At 39.6% G+C, this 20,484-nt stretch overlaps 3 protein-coding genes across 3 annotated transcripts; 2 read left to right on the forward strand and 1 right to left on the reverse strand.

Moving 5' to 3' along the window:
- Positions 1-102: 102 nt before the first annotated feature.
- MONOS_14193 (putative tyrosine kinase family protein) lies at positions 103-3,072 on the forward strand. Its single transcript, XM_067866974.1, has one exon. It carries the CDS (start codon positions 143-145, stop codon positions 2,672-2,674), a length of 2,532 nt encoding a protein of 843 aa, XP_067731694.1. The 5' UTR covers positions 103-142; the 3' UTR covers positions 2,675-3,072.
- A 2,636-nt stretch (positions 3,073-5,708) lies between these two features.
- Positions 5,709-12,958, reverse strand: MONOS_14192 (uncharacterized protein; the record flags this gene model as incomplete). The annotated part of the gene is made up of 2 exons (XM_067866973.1): positions 5,709-12,838; positions 12,955-12,958. 2 exons carry the CDS (start codon positions 12,956-12,958, stop codon positions 5,709-5,711), a joined length of 7,134 nt encoding a protein of 2,377 aa, XP_067731695.1.
- A 1,779-nt stretch (positions 12,959-14,737) lies between these two features.
- Positions 14,738-20,484, forward strand: MONOS_13046 (putative type VI secretion system tip protein VgrG; the record flags this gene model as incomplete). Its single annotated transcript, XM_067865723.1, has 8 exons — positions 14,738-15,266; positions 15,383-15,478; positions 15,595-16,802; positions 17,129-17,282; positions 17,516-17,587; positions 17,755-18,177; positions 18,326-18,465; positions 18,701-20,484. The coding sequence occupies 8 exons, from the start codon at positions 14,738-14,740 to the stop codon at positions 20,147-20,149; spliced, it is 4,071 nt and encodes a 1,356-aa protein (XP_067731696.1). The 3' UTR covers positions 20,150-20,484.

The raw sequence follows: 20,484 nt of genomic DNA on the forward strand, positions 1-20,484 counted from the left end.
TCCATCTGAATATTAATTCATTTCATTCATTTTTTGTTTATTCAAATAAAGAACTATTTTTTTCACATTTACATTATTTTTTTTATAACAAATATACCCTTTATTCTATCTCTTTCAAACTCCTTTTATCAACTTTTATTTCATGGGTTGTACCCAAAGTAAAAGTGTAAATGCACCAAAAAGTCCAGTTAAAAAGAAAGGAAATGGAACAGAGACAGGAACAGGAAAAGAGAAGGATCGAGGCATGAAGCCAAACGAAAGAGACACGCTTGATGAGCCTGGCACTGTGCCCACCGTCGAGCAAAATGCAAATTCACCACATTTCACAAACACTTCAAATCACAGGGACAGTACAACAAGCAGCCAGCTGAGTCCAAGAGTTCAGACATCGCCAGGCGCAAAGGAACACAGTAAAGAAAGCCACGGTAATCCATCACCCTCATCGCCACCACTTAGAGATGAGCCAATCATCCCAACGGTAGAGCTTCCAAATCTTCCAGACTTGATGCATTCTCCTGGTGAAGAGGATTTACCGCCAGCCCCTGAACTTCCATCTGATAAAAAAGAAAAAAAGAAGGACAAGGATAAAAAGAAGAAGAAGAAGGAAAAAAAGAAGAAGAAGAAAGAAAAGAAGAAGAGGAAGAAGGAGAAGAAGAGAAGGAAGAAGGAGGCGCTGCTGCAGGCAGGGGGAGTGAAAGAAGAAGAGTCATCGTCATCTAACGATGATAGTGATTCAGACACTTCGGTCGACCCGGACGATCTCCCGCCTGCCGGAGCAGCGCAGGAAGATAGCAGCGAGGATGACTCGAGTGACGACTCAGACTCGGATTCAGATAGCGATAGCGATAGCGATAGTGATTCGGAGTCGAGTCCGACGAGTGTGAGCAGAGGGGGTGGAAGGGCAGGGGCAGACGACGAAGAGACGAATCTGAAGCTGGTTGAGGATATGGAGCGGATGCGGCTGACGGGGACAGGGTTTGTGATTCCGGAGGGGATGAAGAAGACGCAGAAGGAGAAGGAGGCAGAGCTGAAGAGGCGGAAGGAGCAGAAGAAGAAGGAGAAGGAGGAGAAGAAGCTGCGGAAGAAGCTGAAGGCGGAGAAGATGAAGAGGCTGCGGGAGGAGGAGGAGAAGGCGCGGCAGATGGAGCGGGAGAAGGAGGAGCGGGAGCGGCGGGAGCAGGAAGAGCGGGAGCGGCGGGAGAGGGAGGAGAAAGAGCGGCGGGAGAGGGAAGAGAAGGCAGCGAGAGAAGAGGCAGAGCGGGTGCGGCTGATGATGCTGAAGAAGGAGGAGGAAGAGGAGGACTCGTCGAGCTCGGAGGAGTCGAGCAGCACAGACTCGTCGGAGGAAGGAGGAGGAGGGGGAGGGAACGAGGAGGAGCGGAAGAAGAAGAAGAAAGAGAAGAAGGAGAAGAAAGAGAAGAAGAAGAAGGAGAAGAAGGAAAAGAAGAAGAAGAAGAAGGAGCAGATGACAGAGGCAGAGGTGATGGAGTATCGGGCGAAGAAGCAGCGGAAGTATCTTGAGAAGCACGGGGGGAAGATTGTGCGGTCTGAGTCGGCGTCGCCGATGCGGCGGGTGGACGGGGCAGTGCTTCGTCGCACAGCGTCTGTTGGGTCAGCATCATCATCCTCTTCTTCTTCCTCTTCCTCTTCATTGTCTTCGTTGCGCCCACTGGAGCGGGGCAGAGAGGGGGTGGGGCGGTCGTCGCTGGCGAAGTCGATGGTGCCGGCGAAGCGGTCGGAGCTGGCAGAGGAGCTGGAGGAGGAGCTGGACCAGCTGGGGCTGCTGATGTCGATGGGAGACCTGGACGGGGCGGAGCCGATCGCGCGGGGCATCTGCAGCACAGTGCTGAAGTGCGAGTGGCGGGGCACGACGGTGGCGGTGAAGAAGTTTGACGACGAGTTTGCAGACGACCCGCGGCTGGTGAACGAGATCGACATCATGCTGCGGTTCCACGGGGAGAGCATCATCCCGTTCCTGGGGGCGTCGCTGAACCCGCCGTTCCTGGTGATGGAGTATGCGGAGCGGGGGTCGCTGGCGTCGGTGCTGTACGGGGAGGACCTGCGGCCGGCGGTGTCGGGGCCGGGCGGGCAGCTGCGGGAGCCGATCAAGGCGAAGGAGCTGGTGTGGGCGACGAAGCTGAACTTCAGCCAGCAGATAGCGACGGCGCTGTCGGGGCTGCACGCGGAGAAGAACTTCCACGGAGACCTGCGGGCGTCGCACGTGGTGGTGGAGCGGGACTGGTCGATCCGGATCGCGGGGTTCGGGACGCCGGCGCGGCTGAACTTCATCAAGACGCGGAAGGACAAGGGGGACGAGGGGCGGCGGGACGAGGAGATGCGGGGCCGGCGGCCGGTGCGGATGGCAGACTTCACGCACTTCGCACCGGAGTCGCTGCAGCCGCACGGGAAGGTGAATGCGAAGTCGGATGTGTATGCGCTGGGGGTGCTGCTGTGGGAGATATGCAACCAGGAGAAGGCGTACGACGGGCTCAGCCGGGCAGAGATTGCAGAAAGGGTGGTGGCGGGGGCGCGGCTCCCTGTGGACGGGCCGAAGATGAAGGACGTACCGGCGGAGTTTATCGCCATCATGAAGGACTGCTGGAACGCAGTGCCCGAGCAGCGGCCCGACATGCAGGAAGTGAAGCGCAGGCTGAACGCCCTCACCGCCTCTTGACACACGCGCACCCCTGTTTGTATTGCGATGGCTTCACGGGCCTTGTGGCGAACAGTTTGCGTTGATGTTATTTGCTGTTTGAAGACGACTGGCTTTCCCCCTTTGCCACGCAAAGTGATAACCTCTAGAATTTTTGATTTTGTGTTTGAAAGTGGATTTTAGATATATCATGCTATTCACATCATCTGATTATTACTACCATTGTTATTATCATTGTTGTTATTATTGTTATTTTTTAAACCTCATTTTTTATTTCGTTTTATTCCATTTTATTTCTTTTGTGTACAACCTTTTCATTTCTTTTCATTTTCTTTCATTTCTTTTCTGTTCTGTTTTTTTACAACTTTCTAATTCTTTTTATTTTGTGCCCCAGCTAGAAAGGGAAAAAAAGAAAGAAAGAATTGTTTTTTATTAAAATGGAAAAAAAGAAAAATGCAAGGAGTGGGATTCGAACCCACGCATCCGAAGATACTAGTACCTTAAACTAGCGCCTTAGACCGACTCGGCCATCCTTGCTCAGCTCAAAAAGTTTTTTCTGCTCTCAATGTCTTTAGTGTTTCTTTTTCAAAAAACAAACCATTTGAATAAATCATAAACAAAAAATTGCATTTTTAATTCGTCTAATGACACGCTGTTGTGGAAGGAAAAAATCACAATTTTTCATTTTTTTTTTTTTTTTCTTTTATCACATGAAGGATTTTATTTGTTTTTATAAAGCAATGAGTTTTTATTTTTATGATAACGTTCAAGTTTTATGTGAGTTCTATTCACCAATTGCATCAAAAATTATTATGAATAGAAAATCTTTCGTTCAAATTCGAAAATGTTACAATGTTTCCCAAAAGAGATGAAAAATGATTGCAATATGAAATTACTCTATATTTCCAAAACCACATGTTTTAATTTTTATGAAAAGTTCATTTTGTTAAACTTTCAAAAAAACAATAATTTCATATTTCCATCAAATTTCTGTTCGCACTCAATTTACTTCACAAAAATGGAAATAATAACAGTCAAGATTTTTTTTCATGATAATGAAATTTTGTGAGTCGGAGAAGAAATATGATCGAAATATGATAATTTAGTTTTATTTGAAAATTTTCATTAGCGACTTTTCAAAAAGAATACCACATATCCAACATGATAATTAAATATCTTTCTCATCGAAAAATGTGAAGATTATTCTCATTTGTTCCAATATTCTTCAGTCAAGAATATAATGTCATTCATTAAAATTTTATCACTTAACGTTCTCTCCGTAACTCAACAGATATTTTCAACAGTGATATTTTCAAGTTTTTAAATTCAAAAATACGACGAAATAAAATAAAAAACAATTGTTTTTGAGAGTGAAATTCAAAAAAAAACTTCCTGTGCTTTTTCAGAAATTCTCCTCAATGCGCTCGCTTTGAATTGAAGCAACCCTTTCTCAACATAAAAATTAACATTCACTATTCTTTATTCAAAAGAGACTCAAAAAATTGAATAATAAAAGAAAAACGCAGCTTCACACCCAATTTGTCTATTGATTCTTTGATTGTTGTTTTCAATGAAAAGTTGAAAATTCAAAGCAAAAAAATGAAAAGGCACAATTTTTAATTCAAAAACTCAAGATTTGGTAAGTGGGCAGATAATGACCGGTAAAAAAATTCGATTTTCATGTTTTTATTTATTTAAACAATTATCAATTAATGCAATTATGATATTTTAAAGTGATTTTCGTATAACAGTGATTTTGAACTGAGAAAACCTATCTTTAAAATCCAATATAAATTTTTATTTGGAAATCCTCACTCAAAATAAAAAACTCTTATCAGTTGAATAAACGAAAAGTTTTCGTTAAACATAACCCTAATAAACACATTGACAAGGGATAAACCATTTTTTTTTTAAATGAAAACCTTAAAGATACATTCTCTCTTATTTATCTTAGGGGTTTAATCATAAGCTTTTATTAACTTCTGCCTTTTTTATTCTGAAAAATTTTCAGTTTTTTATCGAATATTTTTCTTTTTGAGAATTCTAAATTTCGAAAAAGCGAGTTTGTTAAGGTCAAATATTCTTCTTTAAGACTATTTTTGCACCGGTCGCTATGAACCATCTAACCAAAGATTTTCTCCCACATTCTGCAATTTGTTGAAACTAATTGTTCATTGAACAATAAACTCGTAAATAAATTTTTGTGTTTTGAAAAATAAAATTTTCAATCAAATTTCATTTTTCTCAAACAAAACTTATTTTTTGAATTGCAAACTGTGTTTGTCTGATTATAATTGAAGAAATGAAGTGATTTCTGCTGACTATAAAAAACGTCAAACAAAATTAACATTTGAAGAACAAGAATTCAAAAAATCCTCTAATTTTAATAAAGAAGAAGATTTAATAAAAACAAAATAAATAAATATGTTGCTGAGAAAATTAACGGAAAAATTGATTTGTGTATGAACATTAAACAGTTTGATTTGTAAAGGAGTTAAAATGTGACAAAAAGAGCAGAAAGAAACATTTGAAAAACATTTGACAAAAGAGTGGTAAATATATACATATATATGGATGCTTCAAGGTGCTATAAAAAACAAAAACACAAGGAACATTCATTTGAAACACAAAATGCAATCAAATAAAAGATTCTTTAAAGATAATCTTTCACGAAAAAAGAGTTCAAAAATTGAAACGAAAACTTAACTATTAAACACATTCAAAAAAAACGAACAGAAAAATACATTTGAATGAAAAAAATCTTTCATTTCCACTTTTTCAAAAAAAAAAAGTTTTTCCCTTCACACACAATTTGTGATTCAAAAACCACGTTTCTCTTCTATTTTCTTCTCCGATCGCCTTTCAAAAGTAATTTCTGCTTGTTTTTACAGTGTTTCTATTCACGTATGTTTCTTGATTGTTCTCTTGCACTTGTTTAATATTATCACTTTTTCACTCTTTGTTTTTCGTGTTTGTTCTCATTATTATTCTTTGAGCATGTCTTTGCTTCTCTAACAACATTTCACACAACACATCCCCACGTTTCTCAAATCATTCATTCTTTTTTCTCCTCAACAAGCAGAATTTCTTTTGACACCTCACTTCCTTCCATTCTTCCACTTCCATTATTGATTCTGACTGGCACAACATCCATTGCATCTGTCATCGTCATCACCCATCCGCCTTTTCCATACATCCCAAACAGTTCCTTCTTCACATCCAGAAGCGTTGGCCTGCTTTCCACTTTCTGCGACAAGCAACTCAACACCAGATTGTGAAGTCTCGATTCACTCACACATTCCAAGCTTGGCCTTTCTCCATTGGATATCTTCTGTCCAGCTATCTCCGCATCATACTCTCCAAATGGTATTTTGAGAGACAAACACTCCCACAGCATCATCCCAATCGAGAATGCCACCGATTCCTTTGTTGCTTCCATCTTCTTGTTCATCTGCAGCTCAGGTGCCTTCCATCTCAAACACTCTTTTTTGAAACTATCTTCTTCCTCAAATGCTGATGAGGGCAGAGAGTCGCTTTCATCATCACCATCATCACTTGCTGATGTTATAACTGTTGATGAAGAAATAGATGAAGAATCTGAATCATCATCAGACAATAAGTCTGAATGCATCACGATGCAGATGACCATATGCTCTGAGAACAACACAATGTGCGGACTCAAACTGGATAATGACTGAAGAGGGTTTTCCATTTCATCAAACGAGTGAATGGCTCCATTTGCTACCCAGAACAAGACCTGGGCAGCTGTCACTTCCCTCTCCTGCAAACTTCCAATTGCCATCTCCTTCTTCTCGTTCCTTCCATGAAGCAGCATGAACAGTGAATCCCTCAGATCAACAATCAGCTTCTCATGTGGAGATGAGCAGGCCATTGCATCCACCAGATTCGACATGGACGAGGTGGTTGGGCACAGATCCTCCCCGCGAACAAAAGTTGAATCTGAGTCAGTTGTTGAAGTGGATGTGACCGATGGAGATGGTGTTCTCTTTCTCGTCTCCTCCTCTTCATCCACTTTCTCCAACATCCACTCTGGAATCTTGTCTGAATCTTTCCCCAGAATATATTCTGTTGATCCACTCTCAGACAGAAGATGCTCTGATGACTCTGAATGTCCCAATGTCTTGTCATACGCCCTCTTCTTCATGTTTTCTTCATTCTTCTTTTCTGCCTCCCTCTCAGCTCTTCTCCACTGCTCCTCAGGCGACATCTCCATTGTAACCATCTCAATTAGCTTTGGATCCTTTTTCACTGAATCATTCATCAACTCTCTCAGATCTTTATTCTCGTTCTTTGCCCTTCTCCACCTAACGGTAACGATAATGGATACAATCAGTACAATCAGCAAAATCATAACAAGCACAATTACAATAATTGGCCAAAATGTTTTTTCTTTCTTTCCTCCTTCAGCAATTCTTTCATCCCCTTTTTGTTCAATTTCACTTTTGTTCTTCAGAATGATTGAATTTGTTGAAGAAGGAGATTCTGATCTCCCAAACAAAACATGCACGCTCACCTCAATTTCGTCTCCGCAACTGCTGATGAGATCTTTTGCAACACTCCCTTCAACTTCTCTCTCTGACAAGAATCCATTTGAATCAAAATCATAATGTTCAATCTCTTTCTCTTCTCCTTTCCTCTTCACAGCTGAGAATGACAGATTGCACGGAATAAGAAGGAATCCTTTAAATTTCAGCTTCATTCTTTCTGTCTCTTCTATTGCTTCCACACTCTCCAACACAGGAATGAAGAATGATGAATCCCTTTCTGAAACAATCCCTTCAAAACTGCACCCTTCATTCAACATCCAAAGTGAAGTGTTTCTTTCCCATCCATCTCCTCCTTTCACACTCACAACATTCAATTCGCCATTCCCTGTGCAGATCACATTCCTTCTCAATGATGGATATCCCTCAATAGATGGATTGTTGTTCTCGAATTCTCCCTTCTCAATATTTAAACTTCCTCCACTTATCCATATTCCTCCATTCCTGCTGTTTTTGATTGTTGTTTCCCTCATTTCTACATTGCTGTTTTCACCGGTAATCAATGAACCATTCCACCCACAGATTTCTTTCCTGTTCATTTTCCCATTTCTTTTCCTTTTCCATTCTCCATTCCCTTCTCCATCAAATGCACATGCCTCAATCCTCACTGCTCTGCCTTCTCTTATCTGAATCATGTTTCCTTTCTCCTTCGAATTTGTGCATTTTTCAAACGAGCAATTCAGAACACTCACATCTTCTTCTGCTCCTTCTATCTTCATTGCACTTCCTCCTTTCATCAACGAAATATTATTGGCTGTAATTTCTTTCATCTCCACCTCTGCCTTTCCTCCCACAACAATTGAATCTCCTTCACATTCAATGTTTGAAATGCTTATTTCAAACATCTCAACTCTTCCTTCACTGCAAAATGACAGAAGTGACACTGTTGAGCGAATCCCACTGAATGACGTTTCGCTCATCTTCAGCTCTCCACTCTCCACGCTCACAATCGTGTTCTTCATCACAAGATCCATTGCTAACGAGCTAAAAATGCACACTGAAATCTCCAATCTCCCATTCTTCTCTTTCAAAATGCTCTCCTGATTCCCTTCAAACATCTCCCCAAACACAAATCTGCATTTCTCAACAATGCACTCATTCACAAACACAGCCACACTCCTTTCATTCCCAATTTCTTCGATTTCTTTGTTAAACTGAATTGTTGCTGGAGTTCTCATCATTGAATTCATTCTCACATCTCCAATTTCGCATTCACCTCCTATCACGCATTCTCCATCGATCCACAACACATTCATCAGATTCTTTTCGATGTGCTTTACGCTGCAGCTGACGCTCCGGCATGGATTACTCTGCGCTCCACACTGTCTGTTGTCATTTCCATACACACTCAAAAACACCTGGGCAGAGTAATAAAATGTTATCAGTGGAATAAGATCAACATCAACTTTATCGACATCATCCCTCCCACATATTGAGTTGTTCGACTTCAAAGCATCTTGATTGAAGTCCAGCACAAACAGTGTTTCATTCACCTGCTCTGCAATTGAAAAGCAGTTGATGAACACATCCTTCCCCACAAATGCCTCATTCATCACAAATCGGATGTTCTCCATCTTCAGTCGAAGTGGGGGAGCAGTTTTTGGATTTGCTTCAACATTCGGGTCAAGTGCGTCAATCATCATGCCTCCACCTCTTCCAAAACCTGTTGAACACTCACACATCACAAACGAGCATCCACTCACTTTCAGGTCTGATTCTCCACTCTTTAGACACATCTTCACTCCTCCACCTTCCTCACTCCTCATGCTCGTGCACTTCGTAAGCACACACCCTTCCATAACACATTCAACGCCAACAGAGAACGAGTCCACACACACAACACACACTCTATTCTCCTCACTTGTGATGTTTGTGAATGTTGAGTTATTCATCCTTATCATTGTCTTTGTGTTTCTTATTCCTCTTTCGCTCAACCTGTTTGATTGTGTTTCCTCTTCCAGAGAAATCAAACTTCTTCCAGAAATGGATGTGTTCGTTAACGTGGTATTCACCACGTCAATCACTTCCACTTCTGGCGTAAACTCCAAAAACCCTTTTTCCAGAGTGAATTGAGAAAGGACACATTCCTCAATCACAATGCATCCTCTACACGCCTTCAACACACAATATTTCGTCTCTCTCAATTGATCTTCACAAACAAACAAACAGCTCATTATTGATAGTGTTGCTGAGGACGATGGTGATGACCCTGAGTGAATGAGTGATGAATGCTTCCCCAATTCGCTCGGCAAATTGAATGATAAGTTTTCAAACGAAAGATGAATATCTGATGCTATCATTGACTCTTCATCTCCTTCCGCATCCATTTCACTCACTCTCAAAATTCTTCCTTTCTCTTCTCCTTCAACCTTCACAACTGGTGTGTTTGATGATGATGATGATGAAGAAGAAAATGATATTGAACTTCGAAGCAATCCTGAACCTGACACAATGATCTTTGATTCTTCTGTTTCAAGTGTTGCGTATCTCAATGAAACAAGATGATCAATTGAAGAACATGGTGCTTCTGAATACCCACACCCACTGAAGTCTCCTCCTTTCTCTTTCGAAACAAACCCATTCCTGCTCCAGTTTCTCCACAAATACACAACCAATGGAATCACATATCTCTCCTCTCCTGTTGTCTTCCTCTCCCATCCACACAACTCATCCAACGATCCCAACTCCTCTGAACTCATCTCCCATTTGAATTTCTCTTTGTTCACAATCTCACTCAGATCCCATCCAGATATAAACATTTTCTTCCCTTTCCAGGCATTGCATCCTTCGAATATCATTCCTTCAAGCACAGTTGATCCCATTTCTTCTGCAAATCTCACAAACATCCCTCCTCCAATTCCTCTTCCCCCTTCCTCTTTATCTATTGATGGAACTTCACATCCATCAAACTTCACATTTTTCATTTCCAGACTCCCTCCATTCCCCACTGATATCATAATTCCTCCTCCTTTTATCCCATTTCCACCTGAACACACTGATGACAAATTGCATTCTTCAATTTTTGTACTTCCTCCTTCTTTAATCTCAAAATTCAAGCATCCTCCTCCATTCCCACATGTCACTTCCACTTCACTAACTCTGCTGTTCAAAATCTCCAATTCCATTCCATTTGTCATCGTTATTGGTGATTTTCCATTCATTGTCACTGGTCCTTCCATCACAAATCCATTCACAATCAGAGTTCCTCCATCAATATTAATCACATTGAATTCAATCATTCCATCAATTAATAAATTGTCTGTAAATGAGACAGAACAGCTGGTGATTGTGATTGTCGATGATGAGGAGTGGATAAATACACTTCTCCTTCCATTCATTTCCTCATTCAATGCAAATAACAAACGGTTCATTTCAAATGGTCTTGTGCACTCAATAAGATAATTTCGGTTTTTTTCTCCTTCATCACTCACTTCCACTCTCATCCCCTCTTCTTTCGCTGATGTTGCTTTTCCTGAAATACTCACCTCAAACGAAGTCACTTGCATTTCTCCTTTTATTGAAGAAGATGAGACAACTTCTATTTCGTGAATGCTGCTGTCAACACGATTGTTCGCGCAATAGTCAATCGTCAGACATCCAAACTTCTCAAACCCACAATAACCGTGATTCAATGAACCTTCTTCACTTCCATCAACAATCAATTTCGATCCAATTGAGCACAAATACACAAATAGAGGAATCACTTCGTCTTCTTTCCCATCCTCGCTTCCACTCAACCTCAACACATCTGAAGGAGTGCTTGTTGAGTCAAAAAATTCAAATGTGTTTGTATTCACTTTTGACTCAAGCAATATCCCTGAACTGCATGATACAAACACATCCTTCCCATATGATGCCACATTCTCCTTCACTTTCGAAAACTCAACATTCTGTCCAATTGTCAATCCGCATCCCTCACTTTCCATCTCAACAAATAATCCTCCTCCTCTTCCTCCTTTTCCTTCAACATTCACTGCCTCACATCCATCAATCGCACATGCTCCATTCACCACAACTTCCCCGTCACCTGCTAAACAAACGCAAATTCCTCCCCCGCTCCCTTCCTCGCACAAACAATTTTCAATTGAGATATTCTGCACCACAAATGTCTCTCCTTCCTGCACACTCTTTGCCATCACCACTCCATTTCCTCCTGTCCGATTCACATTCCGAACTGTCACATTTGAAAGAACACTTTCTCCTGATGCTGATCCTTCCATGAACAGCTCAGAAAATAGAGGCTGAGCCACTTCCATATTTTTTATCTCAACATCACTCATTTTCAGTTGCCTTAGAGCCACCACAAATACTGATGCTGATATTGCACTCCCTCCTTCTGCTGCTGATGAAAAAATCACCACATCTTCCAAAGAAAGTTCTCCGCTATCTCCAGACATCACAAACACACTCGGCGATGAACTTCTTGTCGCATTGTGATCAATCCCCACATGCAACACCTTCAGTCGCCCGCTTGTCACGCTGAACAATGCTGTTGAAGACAAAGAAAGCGAATTCGTCCCAATCACGCTTGCTTCTTTTCCTTTTCCCACAACATTCATTTTATTTCCCACGCTGATCGTTTCTTGTTCATTTCCATGGTTCCCTTCCATCAGTGAAACAAACAAGCTTGTCTGAATCGCGTTCTGAGAAACTGCAACACCAATGCTTTTGCATGCGTTTGATTCATTTATTCCGCACAACTCGTTTGTACTGCCTCCATCTGCTGTCACAAGCCTATAAAGAATCCCATTTTTCAGCCATTCACTCTTTTCTGTATGCTGATATGACCAAGTATTTGAATATGCATAATTGTATGCATACCCTACCCTCTGAATGTTTGTGTTCGTGGTGTAACATTCCTTTAAAGGAATTCCAGAGTTCAAATAGTCATTGAAGATATCAACAAACATCAAGTCATGCCCGTATGGTAGATTATTCAAGCACCTGCATTCGTGGAAGAACAGAAAATAACAAAAAAATCCATCATTGGGTTTTCCTGCTTTTTCAGGTCTAAAATACAATGCTCCCTCTCTCACAGCAGAACATGAAACAAATTGGATGCTCCTAATTTTGACTTGAACAAGAAAATCATAAATGCACATAGCTGCACCATATGTATCAGAAAGTGAGCATGAAGCAAAACCACAGTCAAAAATGCATGCGCTCTCTCCTTCTCCATTTTCTGATCCAATACATCCTGTTCCTGAAACCTGAAAATTTTCGATATGAAGCCCTCCTCCGTAATTAACTGCTTTGCAATTCTGGAAGTCACATCCACTGACTCGAGCACATGATGAAATTGAACGAATGCACATTCCACCTCCAGCCCAGCTTTGTGCAATGCATGAGTTGAATGTATTATTTATTATCTCAATTGATTCGATTGAACGGCACAAAATTCCTCCTCCAGCATAATGCGCATAACAATCATTGAATGAACAATGACTTACTGAAAGTTCTCCGCTCTCCAGATTGTTCATGAAAATTGCTCCACCATTTGAAGTGCAATCAGTGTAATCACGCCCTGATCCAGTTGTTTTTGATCCGTTCCATTCGCACCAAATGAATGTATTTGCTCCATTATCCGTAATGTTCTGCCTCTCAGGCTTTAATGGAACCTCTGTAGTTCCAGTAATATTCACATTTTTTGTCCGGCAACACCCAACAAACGAGGCGTTTGATACAATAATTGATGAAAGCGGTGAATTGATTGATCGGACAATTCCTCCATCATACGCATCGCAAACTGAAGAAAACAAGCAGTTATTTATCGAAGTGGTGCTTTCCCAATGGAGCGTTGAAGGAAAGCTTCGAAGCGAGGGGAAAATAGAAACGTTGAAAAAGATCAGCCTCGAAACGGAAACACTCTCAACGAAAGGAGCGGACAAAAATGGTGAGGAGGATAATGTCATTGAAGAAAAATGAGAAGAGCAAATCGAAATCCTTCCAAATCGTGGCAAATACGTTTCAATTGGCTTTGGTGCAAAAAGAGGAGGAATTAGAGGGAATTGGGCTTTTGAAGTTTTGAGAGAGACATTCGCCAATGTTGCACAACTTCCCTTCAAGTCCAATGGCGAAGCCTCGCTTTCCACAATCATGCTGCACCCATCCATCGCAACGACACTCCCTTCCCAAGCGCAAATAAAAGCATTTTTATCACCAGAGGCCATCGCCATTCCTCTCCAAGTCACTGACGAATTCTTCAAAATTGCACATCCAACGATCTCGCTTCCTCCAAATGTGATCCTTTTCCCGTCTGTTGTTAAAAACTCTGAGTTTGCATGGCCATCATATTTCTCCTTGAAACAATCGTCATTCTTCTCTTTTGCTCGCATTTCCTTGTTTTCCATAAAAATCTGGTTTTCCCCCTCAATTCCTTCGTTGCATGTGCTTCCATGCAGTTCATTTATCTGTACATTTTCTGTAAGTTGTTTCTTATGGATTGCTCTATCGAGTGGCGAAACACATTCAAGTGCAGGAATTATTTCGTTTTCTTTTTCTCTTTCTTTCGGAGTTGCGTTATAAACTGTTGCATCAATGCACATGCACCTCCGCTGCAATAACAACGCAAACGCAACAAATATCAAAATTATATTGCTTCTATTTCGCATGATATTTTGCTTTTTTAAAACTTTTCTGAATTCAATAATTATATTAAACATCATTTTGATCTTTTTCTATTTTTTTTTGTGAAATGTTTCTGGTGATATCTTTTTAGAAAAAAATGATATAAATACAATTGTTCACAATCATTGTCTTTTTCAAATTTTAAGAATTTTGAAGTTCTTTTGTTAAAAAAAAAACACTTTATTACTTAAATTGCATCTTTTCTGCTCATGGACGTGCAAAGTGTGGGGATTGTTGAATTAAAATTTTAACAAAAATGCGTTATGAAAAGGAATAAATATATTCTGCTGAGTATCTTTCTTTTCATATTATTATTCCATTTTATATTTGAAGAAAGAAATTCGATAACGTTGAATAGTTGTTCAAGCATAAATTTCGTTCTGAAGCTTTTTTGATGTTTCATGTTAAAAATGTTCGAAATAATATTTAATTAAATTAAGGAAGTTTTTGATGAATGTGAATGACTCAATTTACAAAATTTTTTCTCCTTTGGAAATAAATGTGAAACCCAAGAAATTGCGGATTATTTATGATGAGTGTTCAAATTTTTCAATCAGTCAAGGATCCTCACAAAACATTTTTGAATTTTATCTTCAGGTGTTTTCAATGACCATGAAAAGCATTTAATGCGTTGTCATCTCATTAAAAAGAAAGGCAAATGTTTTTTGAAAACAAATTTTACAAAACAAATTGATTGATAAATAATATTGTTTATTTTGAAAATTCAATCACATATTTTTAAATGCTTTCATTTGAAAGATTATTTCTAGTCAAACCCATTACAATATATATATATGCTGGAGAGTGTTATCTGTTCAAAAAAGTCTTATTTCAAAAAAGAGTCCGCATATAATTTTCAAGGCGGATATACTGTAAAATAGGAAGAAATTAGATGAGAAGTTTGTTTGAATATGGAAGTGATTGCTCGATTTTTTCTGAAATGCAACTTTCTGCTTCTTTTGACCGTATGGCAAATGGAAAAACTGTTCAATGGAGCGGAACTGTAATAAAAATTCTTTTGGACGGATATGTTCTTTTATTGGAGGATTCACAAAATCATCTAATACCAAATCAAGTCTATTTTAAAGTTGACAAAAATGTGGCTGGGAGATGGTATGAATCGTTTACGATGGGATTATTAACGTATTTCCAAGGTACTGTGAGGGCATTGAGCCCATCAATCATTGTCGAAGCTATTCCATTTGATTCCAACAGAAAGCTTGATATTGTGGATTCTTTTCCTTCGTTTTGTGAACGTTTTATAAAATTAACAAAATCGAACGTTATCAATACATTTGAGAATAATTGGAGAGGTGAAAAATTAAAACTTATTGGGACCATTTCAGCTGTTGTTGAAAATCACTCTTTTTGCACGAAAGACTTAATTTTGCAATTCAAACTTCATCCTGTAGAGATGTCAAGTTTGCCACACGCTATAGCACACCATAGAAAATCATATTTCTTGATTTTCCTTTTCAAAAATTTTCCTTTCCCTTTTCTTCTTTTGTCTTTGTTTCATTTTGAAACTTTTTTTTAGACTCCCTTCGTTTTTTTCCTGAGCCTGTGATGATAATTATTCCGCATGATTCAAAGGCAGAGCAATATTTCTATGCGCTGTTGCAAAAGAATGAATGTATGGGTTCTTTGATATGCATAAGAAAGAATTTGATATTATTTTCATATTTATTTATTAATAATCACTTTTTTATTCATTTCTTCTTCTTCTTAATAATTTATTGATTATCTAAGCAACCGAAACTGTTGTAGAGATTACGGCTACTTGCTTGAATTGCGAGCCTCAGCATCAATTTTTGGTGTCTGACGCTATGCTCCTTCAGATACCATTTTCTTCTGGGCATTCTCTGTTGAATAGCTGCATTCCTCCTCCATCTCTTTCATCTCTTCCACATTCTTCTTCCTCTTCCTCTTCCTCTTCCTCTTCCTCTTCCTCTTCCTATCCCTCTCCCTCTCCCTCTCCCTCTCCCTCTCCCTCTCCCTCTCCCTCTCCCTCTCCCTCTCCCTCTCCCTCTCCCTCTCCCTCTCCCTCTCCCTCTCCCTCTCCCTCTCCCTCTCCCTCTCCCTCTCCCTCTCCCTCTCCCTCTCCCTCTCCCTCTCCCTCTCCCTCTCCCTCTCCCTCTCCCTCTCCCTCTCCCTCTCCCTCTCCCTCTTCCTCTTCCTCTTCCTCTCCTTCTTCTTCCCCTTCTTCCACTTCTCGAATTTCCTCTCTATCGCACAGCCGCTCTACCATCGACACATTGCCACCTCCTCCTCTGCCATCATCAGCATGGTCGTTGCATTTTCGCTCTTCTACTCCAACTGCTTCTTCTTCCTCATCTTCCAACAGAGAATCTTCAGATGAAGGTGAAAATAACGTCATTGACAAAAAGAAGAAAGAAAAATTGAGTTGGATGCAATTATTGAAAACAAAATTGAAAGAGAGGAAGGAGAAATCAAAACTGAGTGAACAAATTGTGGGGCAGATGGGGCTTGAAGAAGAAGATACACATTTGCCTTTGACATCTTCTTCTTCCCTTTCCTCTTCATCCTCTTCATCATCATCATCATCATCTTCTTCTTCTTCTTCTTCTTCTTCTTCTTCTTCTTCTTCTTCTTCTTCTTCTTCTTCTTCTTCTTCTTCTTCTTCTTCTTCTTCTTCTTCTTCACATTCTTCTTCTTCTTCTTCTTCCTCTTCTTCCTCTTCTTCCTCTTCCTCTTCATTAATTCCTTCCTCTTCAAAACAGCCTTCTTCTTCTTCTTCTCCCATTTCCCTCATTCAACAACCCAAAAAGCATGTTCCATCAATTTTTTCTGATTCATCAACGAAACGAAACGAAACAATGAAATTTTCAGAAGACAAAAAAGATGACGTGCCAGTTGAGAGGATAAAAAGACCAAAAAGTGCAGATCTGTTCAAAAGAGAAATAAGAAACGGATTTGTATGCCCTTTAATTTGTCAGGTTTGTATGACAGAAAATGTGCATATGATTATATTTCAGTGGAAATCAACAGAATGAATGGATTGAAAAGTTATTATTATTTTGTGCTTATTACTTCAAATTATGTGCTTTTCTTTATTAATTGCATTGTCTATCAGAAATTTTGCGTTTTTTGTTTAATTTTTTATGTTTATCCCACTGGTTAATTTTTTGCAGTTTTCAAATTTATTTGTTTACAATCTTTGCATTTCTTTTTACTATTTTATTTTTGTTAATCAAAATATTTTCTTTTCTTTTTTATCTTTTCTTTTTTCTTTTTTCTTTTTAATTTTCTCTTCTCAAATAAGCTTATGTGTGAGCCTTGTGTAGCCCCAGATGGGTGTCTGTATGAAAGATTAGCCATCGAAAGCTTTGTGGAAGAATTTCACATGTCTCCCTCGACATTCGAGCCAATGGACAAGTCATTTGTGAACGATGCACTGGTGAAGGAGAAGATATTCAGTATGTGAATATGAATACAATAGATGAGGAGGGAGTAATTCTAGATTTAATAGGGGAAATGACATGTATTGTTATGAATTTCTCTTTGAATTGAATTTCATTATGTTATCTTGATGAAACATGATTGATTTGAAATTTTAATAATAATTTTTTATTGTCCTTTAACCTCTGCAACTTCTAATGAATATTTATTTGAATGTTATCAAATATTTTTTTTTCTGGATATTTTTCAGTCTATACATCTGAATTTCCACATAGACGTTCAAATTACAGCGATTACTACAGTCAGAGAGACACAGACAAATGTTTGCAGTTCATTTTTGATAAAGATATATTTTATTTCTGTGATTGTTATTTTTCTTTTAATATATCCATTATCTTTTATTATTATAATTTTTCAAATATGCTCATAAATGCATTCTTGATGAATAATAATGAATGCAAAACTTGACAAAACATTGCATCACTTCAGCTGCACAGCAGATGAAGAAATACATTTCCATCCACCCAGATGAATTTTTCCCCCACCTTTTCATCCAAAAATACGTCAAAACGCAATTCAAAGAGCTTACAGAACGCAAACCTGGCTGGAATGTGTACATTCCGAAAAAAGTGTTGAATTTGGTCCCACCAAAAAGACAATATGAATCATACGACGATGGCACAGATACAAGGCAGCCAAAGGGAGACTACCCAAAAATACCTCCTCTTTCTCGTTTTGGACAGCTGGAGAAAGGAAGGCTGCCTGAAAATGTGGTTCTGTCCAATAGAAAACAGAGTGTGGACTTGCTGTTTCCGCTGAAGGGCAAGTTTGTGGTTGTGAAGGAGCATGGGAGACAGCCATGGAGTGTGACAATCAATGGAGAAAACAGAAGAGTTGGGGCTGATAAAACAGGTTTGGATACATCGAGGGCGGAAGATGAAGACTTTTTTTTAAGTTTTATTTTAAATAATATAAGCTAAATGTAAATTTTTACACACACATATATGTTTCCCTTTCATTGCTTATTACCTTTCCTTTTCCTTTCTTAATTCTTCCACAGACCCATCTTCTTCCTTCCACAAGATGCAACTCATTGCAGATGAGTCACGTATGCCCATGTTGTATTACGTGTTCCATTTGTGGAGAGACCCTCTTCCATATGAGTTGTGCAGTCTTCCTTTGCATCTTTTTTACAATGTGGTTTGATTTTGATGAATAAATGTGATTTTTTTATCATTTATTAATTTATTAATTTTGTTTCCTTTCCTTTCCTTTCTTTCTTTTCCAACTTTCTTTCTTATTTTTATAAACACTTTCAATTTTATCTCATTCTATATCCAACCAACCTCTTTTCTGTTATCATTCTTCCTCATTTCATCAACAATATCTTCTTCTCCACTTTCTTCTCTCAATCTCTCTCTCTCTCTCTCCACAGAAAAGCGAAGCCTTCCTTTTCCAAGACCTGAACTGCCGCTTTATTCCATTCTGGTCGCTTTCCAATGCACAGCGCTGGTTCCGTGCGGAGTTTGCGAATGCGACCGGATTCCGCTTTCCAGTCAACAGCGGCGATGCTCTTTTGGGGGAAGAAGGAGAAGAAGGAGACGAAGATTTCTGCAGCTGCATTTCAGGATTCAGTGAAAGTGACGAAGAAGGAGGAGAAGATGAAAGAGAAGGTAAAAGAGGGTATGATGATGAAGATGAATCAGAAGACATTGACTGGGACGAAGCATACGGGATGGAAATGTTTGTGGTGGCCAAAGAGGAAGAAAGAAAGAGAGAAAGAAAGAAAGAGCAGAGAGAAGGAGACAACTGGTGGTGCTTTGAGTTTGCATTTGATATGAGAGTGCAGCAGTTCCTGAATGATGTGGTGGCAATGAAGCCAATCACAGACACAGAATTAGCAATACATTTTGATGCAGCAGAGTCAAAGGATGCTTTTTATAGGAAAGAAGGGAGAAAGGCAAAAGCTCTGACACCGTCGCGAATAAGAGCTGGGTCGAATGTGCTGTCGCTTATCAGAAAACTGCTGGGGACGCAGCGAAAATTGTGGGCGGTGCCTCATTTGTGCTGGAAATTCAACCAGATTTTGGGGAATGAATACCTCCAGATGGAAGCGCTGACAAAAGAGAATGCGAACCGGCTCATTCCAGACATCACATACAAACTGGTGAACTTGACAATCAACATGGTTCCTCCTTCAATTGACAGGTTGTTCGTGTGGAACGAAGCTATTCGCACGCAGCTCATCTTCCACGCCTTCAACACACAGCTGGAAGTGCTCAAGAAACATGACGATATGTTTGTGCTTATTCAGAACAACATCAACTCCACAAAGAGGCTCACAAACTACCCAAACGCACAAGTGGCTGCTGTCTTCCGCTGCAACCGCCCCGACGATGAATACCGTTTTGCACCGTGTTCACATCTGCAGAACAGGATGTATCTGTGGCACGGCTCGCCAAATGCGTCGTGGCTGTCTATATTGTCTCAGGGGCTGCAGCCACCAGGAGATCACAGTGTGACATCGAGGGGAGAGGCAGATAAGCAGAACTATGGTGTGTTCTTTGCAGACATGTATGCGAAGGCGTTGAAGTACACAATGAAGACAGGGGTGCCTCCTTCGCAGACAGTAACATTGGCTCTGTGTGAGGTGGCACTGGGCGATGAGTATAAGTACGGGACTACTGCACAGACGAAACGGTACTATCACCACAGAGTGTTTGGCACAATGATACCTGACAAAACGAAGTTTGTGAGGCTGGAAAGAGGGCTGGTTATGCCAATGGATCCAGAAAATGAAGAGGCAGAGAAGGTGTATAACGAGTATATTGTGCATAAACCGGAGCAGATTATTATCAGATATCTTGTACGTGTTCATTTGTGATTGTAATTTTTTTTTAAAAAAAATTTTAATGAACAAATTAAATAGACAACTTTTTAATTAAATAATTATTGGGTAATTTATAAGCCCGAATTTCTTTCAAATGCATGAGCAATATGTTTATGAAATGCGTGTTGATTTAAAAAAAATTTTTTTAAACATTATTATTGTGAATATTTTCTATTAGCTCATTTTTCACTATTTTTCAAGATTGTTTATCTCTTTTGTTTTATTTAACTTTTTTTTTCTTTTTTCCAAGTGGAAAACTGGTGATGGAAGTGATGAAAATATTCATTCACATCTCCCAGGGTTAATAAAAATGGTTTTTAAAATCAAAA

Source organism: Monocercomonoides exilis, assembly GCF_001643675.1.
Source record: "Monocercomonoides exilis strain PA203 chromosome Unknown scaffold11-1913109, whole genome shotgun sequence".
Taxonomy (NCBI): Eukaryota; Preaxostyla; order Oxymonadida; family Polymastigidae; genus Monocercomonoides; species Monocercomonoides exilis.

Bases quoted from the DNA above. Each gene is read 5' to 3' on its own strand.
- MONOS_14193 (XM_067866974.1), top strand. From the start codon at position 143: ATGGGTTGTACCCAAAGTAAAAGTGTAAATGCACCAAAAAGTCCAGTT.